Genomic DNA, 21,290 nt, shown 5'->3' on the forward strand with positions numbered 1-21,290 from the left:
TCATGTAGGGTCAATGAATTTTGACCACGTAGGGATATTAGTTTATGGACGTAGTTCATGAAACAAGGGTAAATATCACTGATCGTCTTGCACGAGTCTTGGGTCACATGATCACAGTCAAAGGTCATTTAGGGTCAATGAATTAATCTTATTATCATATGAATTGTGCTTTTTGTGAGTAATTATATTATAAATTTTATAATTATTCATATTAGTTGTTTTCAAAGTTGGCACTGCTGCTATAATGAATTGCATATTGCAGGCAAAACTGCCAGAGGCATTCCTCTTGTTTTTCTTGTTGTAACCTTGATTCTTTTTTTGCACGTATCTAGGTCAATGTCTACTGGAACCCAAGCAACCATGACTTAGCCATGTCGACGTTCCCACCTGCTCATTTTCCAGCCCCTATTACTAGTGGAAGCAAAGGATGTAAGCCATTTGAAGCTTTTGGATGTGTTCATGCATACGATGTTAGGCAAGGAGAGGGAGGTTCTCTAGAGAAATACTTTCAGTACAACATCACCGATGAAGCCGCACAGAAGCTGATCCCTGCAGGGGCCTGTGTACCTTTCTTGCCACCCAATGAAGGTTTGTTTTTATTATTCCAGGGAATAACTTTGCTTACCAATTTGATAAGCATTTTTTGGTAATAAGAGAAAAGCTGTCAGCTAAGTTCTGTCATGTCGTGTGTAAAAATCTGCTACACAAATGCCTTTTGTGTAGTGCTCTTAAAGAAATGTTGAGTGAATTGCGATGGGATACGTGTACCAGGAAAATTATTCTCTGTATTCAACTTCAAGGGTGAGTTATTATCTCATCTCTCAGGAAAAGAAATTAAATATGTCATGATCATTCAAGCATTCCTTGAAGTGCTTCATTGATCACAGAAAGGTCTAAAATATGCATTATTACATAAAATGATTAGTGATCATTCGTGCGTGACAGAATACTATGTGGAATTAAGTGCAAAACAGAGGCCATATTTTCTTTTTTATTTCTTTTATTCATTTTGATAGGAAATAAAATATAAAAAATTAATCTGATTGTACCCATGAATAAAGGTCACTGAGGCAACAGCAGCCAGATATCCATTCGTCTAAAATTGTTTTGGGAAATGCTGAATAACAATTAAAATACTAATAATTGCATATTAAATGAAAGCATATAGTTTCATGTATCAGAAATGTATAAATGAAGTCATGATCATTGAAGCATTGCCCAATACGCCTCAATGATTACAGCAAAGACTAAACATGCATTATGGCATATAGTGATACAGAATCATTCATTTGTGACTGATCACAATTGGCAACTTAGTGCAAACAAAGGCTTTTCTCTTTCATAATATAATTTGATAGTAAATAGTGGTAGTATAATATGAGCTGTGATTGGCTAGCTTGGTACCACGTGACCTCCCTTCAAAAATTTATATTGTTCATATGTACAATATAACTTTCAATTTTTGGAGGGTAAAACCTGTGCTAAATGAATGGGGAGAATATTGATTAATGGCAATTCATGCGCATTTAGCCAGTCAGTCCTGGGCGTCTGCTTTTACAAAGCACATGCGATGCCTTGAATCTTGATTTTTATAGTGACGTCACCTTTTCCTGACTTGTGCAACTTTACATTAAGGACGGTACATTTTAGATGGTACGTGTGCAACGATACAAATGTTTGACATTCAGCTTCCCATTTGCTTGCATACAACATGCTATTAGGCGTTGCACAATTTAGTATAATAGTGAACGTTCTGTCATACAAATATGAACTCCAAATATAAAATTATCCCTGTTGCAGGTCTATTTCACCTCTGCATTCCGCCTCGGTGAAATAAATCTCCACTTGGGATAATTTTATATATGTCGTACATGTAATCCAGTATATTGTACAATAGATTGTACACTATTTATATATTATATTTTATGAAAGCTCAGTTAGGATTTTCTTTTGGGGGGAGGTTCCAGCATATCCCATCTCAGTTTAAGGCCTGGTCACACTGCCCTAGCATTGTTGGAGTGGTAGTGGAGCGGAGAGAAAGAATCATCACCGCTCGCTACCGTTCACCATTTTCAATTTCGATTGGTTTTTTTTTGTTCGATTTTTTTTCCCCCAATTTTGTGAGCAAAATTCGACCCCCTCTTCCTACCGCTCCACGACCGCTCCAACAACGCTCGGGCGGTGTGACCAGGCCTTTACAATTTATATAAAATTTTATTTTATTCCTAGGGACACTGTATAATGAACACATGCAAAATTCTTCTAATCTAATCACCATTACTTGCTACATTTTGCACTGTCATCAGATCAAGCATATATTGTCAGATAAAGGTTGGTTTTAAATGTTAGACTAATCATTTACAAAATAACTCGCAATTCACAGTTTCCCATGATTTTTATTTACTTATTCCGTACATATAATTTTTTTATCAACCTTTTCTCATGGCTACAGTTTGTGTAATTTTGATAACATTTCATTTTCCAATCCAGGTTCATCTGTTGCTGTTGTAAATTATGAAGATTACATCAGGAGTGGATTGCTGAAGAAGCAGCTTGGTATGAATATAGAACAACAGGTTAGTCATCCCAAAGTTCATATGAACATTGCTCCACTTGGAGTGGATAATGTGCATAGATTGTAGAGCCATATAAAAGGTGTGCTTTGAATAAGTTGGATGGGTGAGTCTTCTCTGGAGTTGTTCAACACTTTTGTTGGAATGCTCCACAGGGAGTATATTGTCTCTAGAATGTGGAGCCATAAAAACTATTTCGTTGAAGTTTCGAACAATAGGTTACTTTGTTTCTTCTAACTCTTTCAATATTTATGATATTGATTAAGGTTGAATTAAAAAGAAATCTGAGGGGGGGTTGAACCCCTGTAACACCCCCCGTTAAGCTCCTTTTTGTGAATGAGTATACAAACTGGCACCTGATAGAAGCTTTGCTTAAGTTAACCTGAGTCTGCAGGTACAGACTCTTGGTTTTCACAATCGCATAGTGCATACCGGTAAATGCCATAATGCAGAGTCTGAATGAGCGAGACTAGATTCACTATGCACATAGGCTGGCTCTACTTGTATGACACAGATAGAGTTTGGCATGTAGTCCTTACTCAAGACATGGTATGATTGGTTGAAGTGTCAAATATGAGTCTCTGCTTGCAGACTATAAGCTAGGGTTAACTAAACCATGGATATCAGAAAACCTCATAATGAATACACAATTTGTTCACTGGTTATACTCTGATCCAAGTTATTTTATCATTCAGTTATATCCTCCTTAAACATGATATCAGAGGTGTACACAACAGTAGTAGTTTTACTTTTTAGCAAATACTTAATTGTCTGGTCTGATACTAGTAGTTACCATAGTAATAGTCAAAGACTAGTGCTCCTCAACCAATTAAAAACAAGGATATCACTGAAACTATCCAAGCTTACTAAATAGTCGTTGCTTACAACTTTCATGACACACCTTCCTTGTTGGTAAAGCTGTTTGTTAAGCCCAGTTTACACTATGCGATCTGATGCGACACAATGTTTTATAAATCACATTGTGTATTAAATGTGAAAGTTCCAAGAAGTAATATTATTTCATTTCAAGTTTGGCATAGTGTGCGGCAAGCCTAGTGGTCGGAGGAATATCAAAATCGGCTGCAAGTCGTAGAGGGTGATGACGTTAGTGCTGTTGTCGATAGGCCTCATATCGACATTGATGTCGACATACGAAGGATTTTCAATGTTTCCGACATGTCAACATGCACGCACCCACATCGACATGCAAACATAAAATAAAAAGGGGTCTAGCCTAAAGTCACGAGTATAAAGCTTAGCTGAAAAGTTGGAAGCTTTTATCCACAGTAAGTGGCGCGATTAAAAGGTTTATTCAGCTATAAAGCGGCACATTAAATGAAAAAAGAATACCTGCGAGCTGCGCGGCAGCAGAAATACGTCAGTGCCTGAGTGTGGGCCGGCCTGCCCGATCGAGCTGCCGCGCCCCTCGACGATCGCGAGCGTAGCGTAGCCGTAGTAGCATTCACCGTACCCATCCATATGTACCCATCGCTATTCACCGTGCTTGATAATACGTTGCTCCTCAATGCATTACTTTTCACATAAACGTTTTTGTCAAAGTTGTGACTGCCGCAATTGAGCGCTTAATTCAAATCACGAAGTCACAGAAAACTTCCCTTCCTTCGTTTGGAGATCGTTGCACGGATCGCCGCGGAAGTGATACTGAAATTATCGGTCGATTTTCATTATTTTTTACTGTCAATTTGAGGAGCTTGCGTTTGCAGCACATGTGTACCAGCGTATAATACGCAATGATCACTATTGTAATTGGTGATTCTCAAATTGGCTCCGAGTGTTATTGCGCAATGCTTTCGAGACCGGATCGTGGTACAAAACTTGATTCTCCAGAAAAAGATGTGGATTAAATCAGTGATTTTGAAAGTGAATTCACTCTAGCTTAGTGAAAATATGTTTTCCCGAACTGAGCCTGTATTATATAGATCTAGATCTAGTGTGGGGATATTCTTCGTGTCAAGGTGAATACATTTGATTGAGAGTGTTATGTTCCACGATCGAATGATTTTTTTTGTTAGGGAGCCTAGGCTAAATTACGGTCCCTTTTTCATGTCGACATTGTCGATGTCGGGATTAATTTTTAAGCGACATGTCGACATGGATTTTTGTTCCCGACAACAGCACTAGATGACGTCATTACGATTTGGGTTTGAATTGGCTTTCATTCCTACAGGGAGGCTCGAACTGGACTGAATTTCTGCTTTCAATAGTCCTATCACTATTCTGATATATGATAAGACTTTATTGGTTTGAATGTTCATATCAAATGTTATTATAATTTATTTGAAATTCGGATCGCAATGAATCGCATAGTGTGCACCGGCTTCTGGTTACAGGCGAATTTATGATCGAAGGGTGACCCTTTCATAGGAACAAAATCAACACCTATGAAAACCTCTGTGTGTACATTTACTACAAGAAAGAGTCATTAGTCATTCATTAAGTCTTACATATGTAACTTGTGAACAGCTTCATGAAACGCTTGTTTCTTTTACTTATTGTTTCTTGTATCAGGTTGAAGGGTTGTTTGCTAATCATCCAGATATGGCGTTCGGACCGTTCCATGATGTACTATCAAATGATGAATGGGAGCAGATCAAGAAACTTGTAAGTACCAGAGCCCCCATTTCATAAAGCTTAGTAATTGATCATTGGATCAACTCTTGCCATTGATGATACACAAATAATGAATGAAGTGAATCGTATTAATCAAACACTGCATGTATTAATGTCTGATTCAGACCTTTATAATACATCTGATTTCAACTTCAGCTGATAGGAATCAAATTGATTGAGAATCTGATTTGAAAAACAAAATCAAACCACCAATCATGACTAAGGCCTCTGCCCACCTTGGGCCATATTCTGAAGTCAGGTTTAACTTAGACCCGGTCTAACTCTGTGCTAAAATTAACAGCATTTGCTCTGTGAATTTTACTCTAGTTATTTAGATATTGTATAATTATACTGTATAATCATTTTCAGCTGGAGTACCCTGTTCATTGCCCTCCAGCAACATCAATTTGCACATCCTAAAATGTTTTTTTTTCTATTCCATGTTAGCATGTACCAACCACCAAAGAACATCAAAATAACTTGGGTAAGACCAGGAATATCCTAGAAGCTGTATCATCAGTAGGTGTTGGGTATTCAATGGTCCAACAGCTACTTGGTGAAGAAACACACCTACAAATTGAAAGAATGGTGAGATGATCTATTGACTTCCTCTTATATACTACTCGTTATATAAATAATGGTTATTATATGCGCATACATTCATAATTCCGAAGCTTCATTATTCCGAATGTTTGTAAGTCTGAAAACGAACCGAGGTTCGTAATTCCGAAGGTTTGTTAATCCGAAAACAAAATGAGGTTCATAATTCCCAAGGTTCGTTAATCCAAAAACGAAATGAGGTTCGTATTTCCGAAGGTTCGTTAGACCGAAAACATAATGATTAACGAACCTTATTTCGTTTTCGGACTAACGAACCTTCGGAACAACGAACCTTATTTTGTTTTCGGACTAACGAACCTTCAGAACATCGTACCTTATTCCGTTTTCGGATTATCAAATCTTCAGAATATTGCCACAAATGTTCGGATTAACGAACCCTTTTCTGTTTTCGGATTAACGAACATCGAAGTATAGGCAATTTAAGTGTTTCGGAATACGAACCTTCGGAATTACGAAGTGTAACCATTATATGACCAATGAAATTATTATTTTTTACTAATTTTGTTATTGTCATACAATTGAAGATGTTTAAATTCTTAAGTCCAGTCATCATGTGCAAGCAATCATTTGTGTATATTTCTGACATTTGTTCACCCATTTTACGTTATTCAGTATCACAACGAGTTATATTACGGAGGTTGTCTATCGTTTCAACCTTTTAAATCAACTACAGAGGGAAGCAGTGGACTATTGTTTTATCCCAGTGGGCCAGCATTAGATACTGCCAGTATCCTTTTCGTTGCTCAGTTTTGAGTTTGTCCAAACATATTTGATGTGGAAACTTTTACTTGATGTTTGAAGAGTTTTTGGTCTAAAAGAAGTTGGCCTACTACTTATATACATGTAGTATGATGGGCTAAACCTATTTGGTTGACTATCAACGTTAAAGATAAATTCCAGTTCTGGTAACGATCTCAAATGACTTTTTACAGAATCTAATATAATGACCACCCAAGTGTCTGTTTGTATGAATAAAAAATATGTGCCAAAGGATTCTGGAAGAAATTGTGTAATTGCTGAGAAATAAGCGCGGATTCGGTCACTTCCGTCTGGTCTTTATTCCAGCAATAATAATACACTGTCCCACATGTGCCTATCTGTGTTGATGATCTTCAGTGTGAACATTTTTCAGCGTAGATTTCAAGATTTCACAGAGTTCAGTTTATGTAACTGTACCAGATCTAGATCCTGGATGATATACTGACAATTAAGCCTGGTTTTACAGACTTTCTCATGAAATCAGTGCTTACAACTAAATTTAGACTTGGTCTAATACCTATTTAGCCTTATTCTAATTTAGTCTCATGCCCAGATGTTCTATTATCCACTTATTTATTTCCTTTTCAAATGAAAATTAGGTTCATAAAACAATGTAACCATATGGACTATGGTATTGCACCAAGTGGATATTTGATGAAATGGTTATAGGCTAACTTAAAATGGTGAATGAGCTAAATGCAGGCATGATATTCTCCCGACTGAAATCAGAATTTCCTTTTTTTCAGATTTGAAAAAGAATTTTTTATATTTTTTTTTATGTGAAATTCTTTGCCCAGGAACATTCTCATGCTGTTTTTTTTTTACTGCTTTTTAAGTCAAATGATAAAGCTGTCATGCAGACTCATCTTGAAAAATCACTTTCAATTTCTTTACTATGTGTTACGATACTGCAATAAATAACAATGAAATAATTTGAAATTTAATTTCCCTTTTTTTATTACAGGAAAATGATTATACATTAACAATCATAAATAAAACATAAATCTTGCTTCTCTTGAGGTGACAGATGTGCAATATATCCGATTATTTTCGAAAATGGGAGGGGGCTGTCCATGCAAACAAAAAGATCACAATCAAATGGTATTTTTTTATATGTTTATACATGCGTTCTAGGTAAAAAAGTGGGACCAAAGCCCCTGCCCACCTCTACCCTAGATTCGTTCCTGCCCATAACCCCCCCCAAAAAAAAAAAAGACACTACCTTGCTGTTTGTCCATACTTTACTTTCTCGCAAAGTAAAATCTAAAAAAAATCATGCTTAAGCTTTGGAAAATAAACACAAACAAAATTCAATTTTGCAAAACCAAGTTTTTTTGTGGCAATAAACAATAGTGAAAAGCTGATGCGAGCTACATTTTATAAAGATTTAATATGACAGCAACTCTTGACGAAATATCAACTTTCATTGAACGAGCGAATCAGGAAGCAGAAGTTTCACTGTTTTCATGGTAGTTTTCCTTAGAGCAAGGGATCATATCAACATTTCTTGAAATGGGCCACAGTTGGTTTCTTTTTAGGGATGGGGTAGTCATGGGAATATATATTACAAATAAGTGCCAAATTATCTGGATCACTGAAGGATTATGATTTTTTGGCACTTCGTTCGAAAAGAAAAAAAACTGTGCATAAAAACTTATATTAAAACGACGGGTATATTATTAAATATACACATTTAAAACGACAGGTATTATAACTAACAAATATATACAGTCCGACCTCTCTTATCCGGACACGTTGGGACCAGCACCAATCCGGATAAGAGATTTATCCGGATCTTGGAGACCCAATATTAAATACACGCAGCTGCGCTGCCGGCTGCCTCCCCAAGCCACCGGCTGTAGCTACACTGCACTATTGTAGTGGGCGTACGGTAAAGACAATATTCACTGCAGAGTCAGTGCAAATTATGTGTTTTTTATTGAAATGAAATCGATCGATGGCCAAAACTCTTGGATAATTTACCTGCTAAAATGACTGAGGTATACATCGAGCATACTTCGAAAGAAAGTGAATGACTCGATGAAACCAAGTTTTAAAATGAGATCATCGCGGCGGGTATAAAACACGACAATCTCTCCTTAGTGTGTGCCTTGAGTATTATTACACACTCCTTAATACAGTAGCAAACTTACCACATTTTAATTTTCTACAATGACATCCTTCTAATGGGTCAGCAAACGTTTTAATTAAGTTTAACGCTTTTTAATCGAAAAAATTCATAGAGTTTGTTCATTCAAAGAAAAACATGTATTTATTGTTCCATTTCCTCCCCTACCGTGGAGGCCGAGGTGCCTTGTCATCTAAGATCTTTCCATATATCATATTCCTTCTATTTGGAAAATCCAGTTGATATATATGGGAGTATCTGAGAGAGTATGTCAGCAGGGTCACCAAAAGGGATAATTTTCGTCCTCTGCATTGTTTGCTTTCTTCATGTCCCGGTCTTAAAAATGCCACGTTCCGATGACTCGAATCTGCATGTTTGATGAATGCAATTGAAAAGTTCACCGATATTAATGTGTTATAAAAACAGTCACATTACACTCTTATTTCTTCATGATTCATGGACATTTATCAACAACATGATATTTAACATTTCACTCTTTGACTTTGTGTAAATGTTACTTGTATTTCTAATAATGGTGGAAGTACTCCCTGATGTCATATTTTTCTACCAAATACAATACGATTAAAAATTTTTGGGTAAAAGAAATCTCTCCAAATTCATGAGATGTTCATATTTAAATTTTTAATTTTGATATATCACTTGCAAACAGCTTTCTCTGCATGAGCCTTTATCCAAATTCTTTATTTTTTTTCATTTTTATGGTTATCATATATTTTTTTATATTTTCAATGATTCGAGATTTCATGTACTAATACTGGTAAAATTAGTTTTAAAACAATATCTTATAAGACGGCAATTAAGTGAATTCGTGGAGAAATCGCTTACAACTGACATGATAAAGTCAAAACTGGCACTATTCCACATAGAATATGAATCCCATATCAGAGTCTTAAAGTACTTCTTGAAGGGCAGCTGTCAGCTGCATTGTGGTTCTAAGATGCCTTGTCCTCATTGCACTAATACAGTTGCTCTGTAGATCCATGATGTGCCTTTCACATGCTTCACATAACGAAATAAAACAAGGCAAATTAGTTAACAAATTTTCAGAGTTAAAGTTTATTTTTTAAAAAATCTACTTAAGAAAAAATTTTTTTTTAATATATTTTTTTTATTTTCAAAAATATTTCTTTTTCAAACATTGAATGATTTTGTGTAGAAAGTTGGCGAACCTCATGTAATGTAGCTCGACTAGATGGTAGAAAAAATAAGAAATACCCCCCCAAAAAAAAATATATATATAGGCCTATATATATATATATATATATATATATATATTGTCATTTTTGAATAAATTTCTTACAAATTGTGACAATCTGTTTTCTAGTTATAATTTCGATATCATTTGCAGTTTTGGTGAAACTCTTACAAATGAACCCCACCCCCTCTGAAAAAAATATAAAATCAGAAGTCCGACAAATAAGAATTTGTTTGGGAAGGGGATTTGAAAAATGTCCATAATTAACCGATTTAAAAGGGTACTTCGAGCTTAAAATGATCTCATCAAACGTACTAAGATACAACAAGCAAATGCTGCAAATTTCATCAAAATCTGATAACTAGATCTAAAAGGGTTTTTCATGCAATATATGCACGTCTTAATAATTATTCGTTAGATGGGCTGATGATGTCACATCCCCACTTTAATTTTTCTTATGTCAAAACATAAAATCATACTTATTTTATTTTGTCATACGTGTGTGAATGATAAATCACCCTTTTTGCATTAATTAATATCTAGTCTTGGAGCGGAAAATAGAACAAACATAATTTCATGTAATGAAATACAAAATAACATTCAAGTTGAAACATCTTTGCATAAGTTTGTCAAGTAAATTCATAAAAAATCATGCATAGAACTGTTTCACCGAAATAATCCATATCTTTAAATTATCATGGCTTTTGTACTCCTTTTCCAATTTTGATTTTTTTAATACATATTTTTACAAACTTATTGCATGTGATAGATTTAACTTAAATGGCTATGTTACCATGGTTACATACAAATATGTAACATAGCCCGTCCGACCTACTTAGATAGTCCGTCGTTATGTAACGACGGACTATCTAAGTAGGTGCAGATCTAGATCTAGTTGATAGCCTAGGCAGACATAAGTTAGATCTTAAAAAGGCCGTCAAAGGCCCGGACAAATACCGCGAATCGCTTCAGCAGTCGCATGTAATTTGAAGTTCCTAAAAAGCTCTCTCTCGATCGATTCACATAAATACGCAACACATAATTCACATTCAAGTGTTAAGTTGCCATGTTCCTCGCATCACAATTATCAATGAATTTAACAAAACAACTCAATCTGCAACATAATTTAACTTACCTTCATGAGTTTGAGCCAGGGGAATTAAATCCAATCAACATATATCCGAACCCGCCACCAAATATATCGAGCAAATATCCACTGTTCTGAAAAATAAAAATGCGCCTGACATTTTTTTTATTTCCCGCGGGTAGTGCAATTGTTTTGTTTTTCCTCGCGACGCGCGCCAGACAAAAGTTTGATGACACGCGTATTTAAATGACGTCCTAGCGCATTTATTGTCTCTCACCAATAGTCTGGTTTTCGCGCGACGCCACACATATGCAAGAGCTGGTAACCCCGACTGGACTTTGGTGGGGACTTAGCCACCCTTGGCTACTTTTCAGATTTTATTTTCCAGAGGGGAATATCATGCCTGTAAATGGCAATTAGAACAAATGATAAATAGATGAACTGTTTGTAGATGGACTAGGGTTAGACCATGTTGGATGAGACCAAATGGAAAATAGACCAAGCATTGTAGACCAGTGGACAATTTACTCCTTGAAGATACCATAGTAAAGAATGCACCAGCTGTGCAGCATAATACAGCAATTTGCTATCGATTCATATACAATTTGCCACTGTTTTTATGAGTCATTCCAACACAGCTTTTTGGGGATGAATGTTTGTGTTGTAAACAAGTGAAATGATGTTCCATTACAGTCGTTAGGTATGAGGACATTCACTTGTTTTTGTTTTTTTTAGAGTGGTTCAATATTTTGTTGTGTGTTCTGTCAAGTGCTAAATCTTTAAAGAGGATACTTTCGAATGGAACTTCATTAAACAACATTAGAACATGAAGTGTCTGAAATGTGAGCCAAGTGAACATTCTAAGTTTGTTGCATATATACAAGTTTTCTAATATGTGATGTCTAACTAATATTGAATTTGGAAAGGCTATATTTGAAAAGATTTTGCACCAAATAATAATAATAATTGCTTATATAGCACTTCACACTTACTTTATCAGAAATATGTATGTCCTCTACAGTAGTGCAGCATAATTACCCTGGTGCTAAGCAGCACATTTTTGGGGGTCATGTTATTTTTTTTTCTCATTTTCCAAATTTTTGTCATGAGAAATATTATAACTAAACTTGAATACCCTGTACTGTTTTTGCTATCTAATGTGCATGCCATATTCCAGACCTTTCCATAACTGCTCATATTTCATCAGACATTCATGTTCTAGAATCCGAGTCCATTCCTTGCTTCAAACCATCTTCATCTTTGAAATGTCAGTTCCCTGTGGCTGGCTGTGTCAGGCAAATAGACACCCACAGATCATCTTTGAAAAGTGAGTTTACACAGCATTAATAATCATTTCATACCCAGATGGACCCATACGAAATCAGCATTTGCTGATAGGGTGTTCCATCCCACGAGTGGTGGATGGATGGATGGCTTTATGTAATTCGAAAAGTCTGACTTGTCCAAGAAAAACAAGTCCTGATTATGTCTATAAGTTATCTGAATAAGCGGACATTTCAATGTTCAAAGTACAGAAAAATACTGTTTGAAAATGCATTTTTGATAATTTTTGTTTCCTAAGACAAACAAAATAATTTACCCTACGAAAGCATCCTACTGTTTTTCAATTTTCAATTCACATACACTCCCTCTCTATCTATCCCCCTTTCTCTCCCTATCTTTATATCTGTCGCTCTCTTTATTTCTTCCTTTGTATGTTTTGCCCTTTTTTTTACTTTGCCATACCCCATGATGTGAATGATGGTATATATAACTCAACTCCCTATTTATCCATCCCTCTCATCCTTTTTGACAGAAGAGATCTTTGCATGCATCCGAGCTGACTACCATGCTTATGTTGTGAAATGCAAGAGGAAAGAGAATCTGAAATGCGAACTGATACACGATGTGACATCACAGTACAGGCTAACATCAGTTTCTCTCAGGTATATGTAATTTGATGAAACAGGTATATTGACAAATTTGCCTTTGCTCTATGATCTGTCCCTGAATGGAGTAAACTTCCTCATCAAGTAGTATATGCAGTTTCACTTGACAGCTCCCAAAATCACCTTGAAAATATCACTCACTCCTCCTCATAATGTGCATCCAAGTCTAATTTCATCTTTGAGATAGGCTGCAGAGCCCTCTGAGGATTACAGCAGATGATGATGATGATGATGATGATGATGATGGTGGTCATGATAATGGTGGTGGTGGTCATGATGATGATGATGATGGTGATGGTGATTGGTGATGGTGATTGGTCATGATGATGATGGTGATGATGATTGGTGATGATGATGGTGATGATGATGATGATGATGCTGATGATGATGATGATGATATAGTCAATGGGAAGTGTGTTTGTAAGTCGTGTGTTGATGCTTAAATTTACGAAACCTTCCATTCGTGAATTTTGGTTGCAACACTCTGCTTGCCGGATGCTTCACTTTACCTCTCGTGCCTGAAAACTAAGATACCATGAAATAATCATTCTTGCAATGAGAAGGCACTATGGCAAGGATTTTAATGTACTCACATGGGTGTGCATCACGATGTGCTTTTGATATCTGGGTTCTCCTCACAGCTTCATAGTCCAAAGGTAAAATTTGTTGTCAGAAACATGATCGTGTGATTTGATGAATGGTGCACCCTATATCATCTATACATGGTAGCTTCAGTGTAACATATTGATACAATCATCTTTCCCGAGCCCTTGTGTCAGGAGATTTACTTAAAAGCACTCTGCATGGTAATATGCTACCAGTTCAGTAATAAAGCCTTTCATTTTATTTTTCCTTTTCTCCTCTTCAGCCCTCACATAGAAGGGGAGTTTCTGTTTTCAAATGAAAGAGGACAAGTCAACCACATAGACCTGACAAAAAAGTGAGTTACAATTTAAGTTGAACAAATAATGTTTTGAGCTCTATTTAATGGTCTACTCATCTTTTGTAGCTAAGCGACGAAGGAGGCACCATTCCATGTATTGCCATAATCAACACAATTATGAGAAGCAAAATATATTAGTATTAAAGCATATATTACATCAGCTTTGTAGGCGTAAGCATATGGGATGTATACTTTGTAGGCATAAAGGATGTCAACTTTGTAGGCAAAAGCATATATGATAACAACTTTGAAGGCATAAACATAGAGAATATCAACTCTGTACATACATGTAGAATATCAACATTGTAGGCATAGGATATGAACTTTATAATTGAAGGAAGAAAAAAGAGCTGTAGGGAGCAATGTAAGAAAATAATAGGGTTCTATATAGCTGAGCATTGATATAAACACAATCTATATAAGATGAGCTTTTTACTTCTTTAAAAGTATAATGTTTTGAAATAGAAATCAACATGCACCCTGATATTCAAGGTTTTTTTCAGAGCATCCTTGAGCACTCAAAGGATTGGATTTGACCAATCACTATCCTCACCATCACCATCGTTAGAACTATCATTATTTGTATTTTCAGAGTAACTGGAAGCTGTGCTGTGTCACCATCGAGGAGTTTTACCCCAGCATATGCACACTTTACAGGTCACCCTCGTCTTGCCTTCGTTCATACCAAAGATCAAGCCTATCAGCTGGATTTTAGGGTAAGAAACCTCGAGTTTGACTCTAATTTTAATTTCTTTGATATATTTCTACAATCTTGTCCGACCCAGAGCTCTGACAAGGTATGGAAACCGAGCATTTAGTGTTGTTGCTCCAAAGCTTTGGAATGACCTTCCCATAGAATTGAGGGATGTCCTGTCATTCGAATCATTCAAAGCTTCTCTCAAAACTTACCTTTACAATTCTTCCTTTAAGTTTTAAGTTAATCTTGTCAATATAAAACGAGTTTACCTTTAATTCTTGTTTCTTTATGTTTGGGTATTGCACTGCTTTATTATTCAAACATGATTTATATGTCATTTTATTTCTGATTTGTCTAACTTATTGTATTCAAACCATGTAATTAATAAACGTCATTGTTTTTATTATTATTTTCATTATTTTGTATTTCCCAACTTGAGTAGGCTGTTTTCTTAGCTAATTTGTAGTACGAAAATACTTTACACTGAACATTTCCTTTCTTGTTTGTTAAAATGTTCCATTTTATTAATGTATGCTACTTAATTGTTTTGTAAAGCGCTTAGAAACACCATGTATTAAGTGCTATATAAATACAATGTATTATTATTATTGTGATTCAGTTCTCAGTTGTATGTCCTGACACTGTTTGTAAATCCTTGGCCCCATTGCATAAAAGTTACTAGTATAGTTACTTTGCCATCCATTGGTAACTACCATGGCAACAATGCTCATCAGCCAATCAGAATCAAGGATTCAATGGAAGTAACCATTGGATGGCAAAGTTACCATAATGGTAACTTTTATGCAATGTTGCCGAGGTTGGGTATCTAACTGGTGAAGTGCAGCCATTAAGGTGGCGGAATGTGAAGCAAACAGTCATCACTGCAATTTCCATTTCCTTAATTTTTCCTGTAATATCAAAATCAAATGAAATTTAATAGTAAAAGAAAAATTGTAATTTCTTCAGAACCATCATGGTCTTCAGACAAAAAACTTAAATGGTGAATGAAGAGACTAAGGATGCATGTCAGTGTATAAGACAAGAAAAGAAAATTTTAATCATGAAATTCTTCTTTAACCCATATGTATATACAGTTGAGGCCAAAAGTTTACAAGCATGGAATTCAGTGAAATTTGCTTGCCAATCATCGTAAAATTTACTATATCTTCAGAAATTTAAATAATACCATGATAAATTTGGTATCAAATGAAAGAGCATATTAAGCTCTTTCACATGATTGGGATAACGTTGGGATTAAATTGTATGTTAGGTGGAGTTTGTTAGACAAAACGTAATATTCGTGCCAAATGTATTCTATTTGATGGGGTTAGGGTTTATATTATATTTTTTATCATGATATGTCACCACTAACCAAAAAAAGTGTAATCTGAAATGTTTGTGTTGAGCAGTAACTAACACAAGTATGAAATGTTTTGTCAAGTCTTTATTTTTAATTTGTCTAAAATACGAAGATTTTTGGGGGAAAATGACACCTAAATATTTGTCAGCTCCTGATGACAAAGCAATGTGAAGGGGCATGACATACTCATTTGTTTGATATCAAATTCATCATGATAGCACAAATATTTTATGAGATACATTAAATTTTATGTTTGGCAAGTGTCAACTTTTCTTTGAATTTCCTGAGTGTATAAAAACTTTTGGCCTCAACTGTATATTTTTATGTTGATAACATATGTAATAGTTCATTTTCAAATATTACTCTTTTTGTCTGAATGATTATTACTTTCAAGTTACCCAACTATATGGATGATCAGAAGATACCTCTCTTTCAACTTCCAAGCAGCTGTTTACCCACAGATCAGTACTTCTGTGTTGCTAAGCAACACCCTAGCAACCCATTCTACCATTATCTTGCCACTCAGCATTATCTCTGTCTCATGGATGAACGGTTTCCACAACATTCGGTAAGATGGAGATCGATGACAGTTGATGATAAATTATAATAATCTTATGTATCTCTATTCTTGTGGAATTGAAGGAAAGAATGGTAGAAAGGCTGTATGAAAATAAAATATTAGACGCGCATTTCTTCCATAAAATATGACATGTAGAATTGTAGGTCTCTCCTCCCAATGTAACTGATTGGGGGAATGCAGGTGGACCACTACACCGGGGTTTCCCCCTACTCTTATACGAATAGTGCAGTGGGTTCTTAACGTGCAAAGGTGGTGACTCTCCTCTACACGGGTCCTCCATTTGATGTCCTATCCGAGGGACGGAAAACTTCATTAAAATCAAATGTAATATAAGAAAGTTTTGAAATTTTAAAATTTTGCTTATTTTTCAAAAAAACAGTTCTATGCTCAACACAGTGATATGCAAATGAGAGAGTCGATGATGTCACTCACTCACTATCTTTTGTTTTTTATTGTTTGAATTATACAGTATTTCAGTTTTTACAGATTTGACGATTAGGACCCTATTTTTTGAACCAGATAATGTTATAACAATGGAATTAGACATGTGCAGAGAGGAATGCATCTCTATTTCACATGACAATGAGGAAAAATTGAGAATATTTCATTTAATCAAAATAAAAAGAAATAGTGATTGGGTGATGTCATCAGTCCCCTTCGTTCTGACCAGGATGTGCATATAACTGTTTTGTGAAATTAGGCGAAACTTTAAAATATCAACTTTTTTTATTTTAGATCCGATTTTGATGAAATTTTCAGTGTTCAGTGTTTGATTTTTCTCATTCTATTCAAATCAGCTTTTTGTTGGGGTGGACTTGTCCTTTAACCTTGTACAGAAAATTTGTCCCAGCTTTGTTGATGGTCTGAACAAGGTTTAACTCTGTGTTTCTGCTCTACTAGGTACTTCAATGGCCACACCTTCTTTTAACCCCGCCCAATTATCTACATATCACTCCGTCCATCACGTCGCCCAACATGTTGACCTCCGATGACCTTCTCCTTGCTGCAAGCTACTCATCAAGGGAGGTCCACTGCTTCCAATCCTCAAGTAAGGCTTAGGAGTATCAGATGATGAGGAGGAGGAGGATGGTGGTGGTGGTGGTGGTGATGATGATGATGATGATGATGATGATGATGGTGGTGGTGGTGGTGGTGGTGATGATGATGATGATGATGGTGGTGGTGGTGGTGGTGGTGATGATGATGATGATGATGATGGTGGTGGTGGTGATGGTGATGATGATGATGATGATGATGATGATGGTGGTGGTGGTGGTGGTGATGATGATGATGATGGTGGTGGTGGTGGTGGTGATGATGATGATGATGATGGTGGTGGTGGTGGTGGTGATGATGATGATGATGGTGGTGGTGGTGGTGTTGGTGGTGGTGGTGATGATGATGATGATGATGGTGGTGGTGGTGGTGGTGGTGATGATGATGATGATGGTGGTGGTGGTGGTGGTGGTGATGATGATGATGATGATGGTGGTGGTGGTGGTGGTAATGATGATGATGATGGTGGTGGTGGTGGTGGTGGTGATGATGATGATGATGGTGGTGGTGGTGTTGGTGGTGGTGGTGATGATGATGATGATGATGATGATGGTGGTGGTGGTGGTGGTGATGATGATGATGATGATGATGGTGGTGGTGGTGGTGGTGGTGATGATGATGATGATGATGGTGGTGGTGGTGGTGGTGGTGATGATGATGATGATGATGATGATGATGATGATGGTGGTGGTGGTGGTGGTGGTGGTGATGATGATGATGATGATGATGGTGGTGGTGGTGGTGGTGGTGGTGGTGGTGATGATGATGATGATGATGACGATGGTGGTGGTGGTGGTGGTGATGATGATGATGGTGGTGGTGGTGGTGGTGGTGGTGGTGGTGATGATGATGATGATGGTGGTGGTGGTGATGATGATGATGATGATGATGGTGGTGGTGGTGGTGGTGGTGATGATGATGATGATGATGATGGTGGTGGTGTTGGTGGTGGTGGTGAGGATGGCGATAATGATGATTGTGGTTATATATATACTGGTATATATATATATATATATATATATATATATACATATATATACATTGAGATTGTTTTTATATTTTTATAATGATAAATTCAAATTCATATTTATTGATTTTCACAGAAAATATGTTAAATATTGATATTGCATACATTTATTAGCATGAATACGAATAAACAAAATGTAAAAATATAATCATTTTGTTTTAATCAAATAAATTTTAATACACAGCATAAGATATGTTGGAGGATCCACTGAAAAGCATAACCTGCATAATGTGACCCCCCCCCCAAAAAAAAAAGATATAAAGAAGAATGCTCTTTGCCTTTGACTTTTAGAAGTAACAAAGAACAAAAACAAAACGCGGACAAATCACAAAGACAGGAGAAAAACGCTGCTGCATAAATGAGTCATGGCTAAAAGAGACAGGAAAGTATGTAGATCAACACAACAAATAAAATTGTAATTTGAGGAGAAAAGTACAGTGGACAAAATAAGTTTTGAGAACGACTGTAAATTTGGATTAAGAATGTTTTCACTTTTCTTTTTTTTATGTCAATACTTTTTAATCTAGATTTCCATAATCTAGATTAAACTTTGAATCCATACACATTTTCTCTTGTAGGTTTACATGGGCAAGCCCCGTTTTCGACCAGAACCCCCTGGAAATTGCAGGATAGCAGGTAAGAAAACAAATGCAGCAGTTCCCTTTCAATTCTAATGTATTGTTGAAATATAGAGAGCAACTCATGGATTACTCAATCAGGGTAGATGTGCTAAAGCCAGGGTAAAAACTTTTTGTGACTGTAATTTATACATCCATTGTCTAGCTGCAATTCTCTGCGTTATGACCTTTCCACCTCTCCTGACAAAAAAAAACAAATGATGCTGCTTTTCATGTACTGCTCTTCTAATTCGGTGGATTCACAATACGGTGCACTATCTATCGGTTACAGCAGACAGGCCAAATTTCGCAATGCCTCACGGGAAAAGGACGACATCTGTTGCGTACTATCGCTAGTTCATACATACGATTATGCTGACTTGGCCGATGCGGATCGACTGGCTTGAATATGCTGTTTTCTAGGGTTCAGGAGGAGGGAGAGAAATTTGCCATGTATTTATTTGCTTAACCCTAAAAAGACTGGGCTATTTTGGAGGCTAGAAAAACTGGGGGGGGGCCTTTTGGGCCCCCCCCCTAAGATCTCGGCCGTTGGTCATCCGATCGCAACCAAATTTGGCACACAAATCCTTTGTCATGTCCTCTAAAAGAAAACATAGTCAAAATACTGATATTCATTGTATTTTTTAATATATGCATAATTAATTATGCGAATATGCAAATTTTTATCAAAAAAACTTTAGGACATTAGATATTGCATATTGCAAATTCTTGAGTATTCTAGATATATTTTGGGTTTGTGTAATATATAACTTATTCAATATCAATTATAGCATAATCAACTAAAGTGTGACATTACTTGTCTATTCAGTGTTTCCTGCACCCAAGAATATAGTTGTGCAAGCGATTCTGGTATTTTGCACTACTTTTCTTATGTTTTTCTTTGATTTTAATTTCTTATGTATTTCTTTATTTTGCATTTCTTATGTATTTCTTTATTTTTTTATGCAATGTTTTTCATTATTTTCATATCCTAGAACTGCTACTTGAATTCACAAGTGACATAATATAGAAAGAAACAAATAAGAATGTAGTTAGAAAACAATGTGTATAACATTCATTCAAAAACCATACACTTTACACACAAACAAATACAAATTTCAATTTCTTACGTGACATGTCATACGAAAATGTTACGTAACTCCGCAACCGCGGCATGGGGGTATACAAATTTGGTATCAAAAGTTGCGCAAAACTGAAGGGAAAAAATTCATGAAATGGCGGTGCGAACGCTTCATGCGCAAAAAGTTATCGCGATTTATGTACAGGGGGGGCCTAAAAGGCCCCCCCCCAGTCTTTTTAGGTTTAATTTAAACCGTTTTCAGTGATTTTTTTTTCTGCTTTTGCCAAATTGTTTTCATTTTTGAAGCATCATTCACTGCGCTGCCTGCACCTACATGTACATGCAATGTTTACCCCAAAGTTACAAATTTGGCCTGTCCACTGCAACCAGTAGATGGTGCACCATATTGCGAATCCACCGAATTATTGCAGGATCATGACAAAGAACATTGATCTCATGCCGAATACATACTTGCAAGTCATACAGAGATTGTAGCAAGATGCTAGCTTTTTTATTACATTCAATCGCATAACATTTTTTTTTTCATTTTAACAAAATATAAATCAAATAATACAATCATAACAAGTCAAAATCATAAAAAAATATACAAATGTCATATAATCAACTTGAGAAGGACATGTTATAAGAAAATTACATACAAAATAATCATGTGTAAAGGATTTGTGATTTAGAATTCATGAAAATGGAGGATCCCACTAAAAAGCAAAGCTTGTATATTGTGGGCTCCTCAAGCTTCAGTGCTCCACTGTGCTCCATAAGCACAGGGGATAGCATTCATTGAAAATTGGTTTTGTACACAATTTTTCAGATTTTCCCTATTATATTTAGAACTGCATATTGCCTCATTCTGAGCATAACATATGTCATGGGAAAATATAATTCACGCCAAATGTGTCAAGGTCAGGAGGAGGTGATTAGAAATATATAAAATGAAGGGGGAAATC

General features: G+C 36.0%; 1 protein-coding gene across 1 annotated transcript in view; it reads left to right on the forward strand.

Moving 5' to 3' along the window:
- Positions 1–21,290, forward strand: part of LOC121414803 — a 36,172-nt gene that overhangs the window by 4,307 nt on the left and 10,575 nt on the right. Inside the window, exons 3-14 of the mRNA XM_041607858.1 lie at positions 333–588; positions 2,491–2,576; positions 5,103–5,195; positions 5,652–5,792; positions 6,438–6,552; positions 12,223–12,342; positions 12,832–12,961; positions 13,833–13,904; positions 14,500–14,623; positions 16,359–16,532; positions 17,445–17,592; positions 19,206–19,263. Coding sequence (XP_041463792.1) covers positions 333–588; positions 2,491–2,576; positions 5,103–5,195; positions 5,652–5,792; positions 6,438–6,552; positions 12,223–12,342; positions 12,832–12,961; positions 13,833–13,904; positions 14,500–14,623; positions 16,359–16,532; positions 17,445–17,592; positions 19,206–19,263 — 1,517 coding nt within the window. The remainder of the gene's footprint in view (positions 1–332; positions 589–2,490; positions 2,577–5,102; positions 5,196–5,651; positions 5,793–6,437; positions 6,553–12,222; positions 12,343–12,831; positions 12,962–13,832; positions 13,905–14,499; positions 14,624–16,358; positions 16,533–17,444; positions 17,593–19,205; positions 19,264–21,290) is intronic.

The sequence above is a fragment of the Lytechinus variegatus genome, chromosome 5 (assembly GCF_018143015.1).
Source record: "Lytechinus variegatus isolate NC3 chromosome 5, Lvar_3.0, whole genome shotgun sequence".
Lineage (NCBI taxonomy): Eukaryota > Metazoa > Echinodermata > Echinoidea > Temnopleuroida > Toxopneustidae > Lytechinus > Lytechinus variegatus.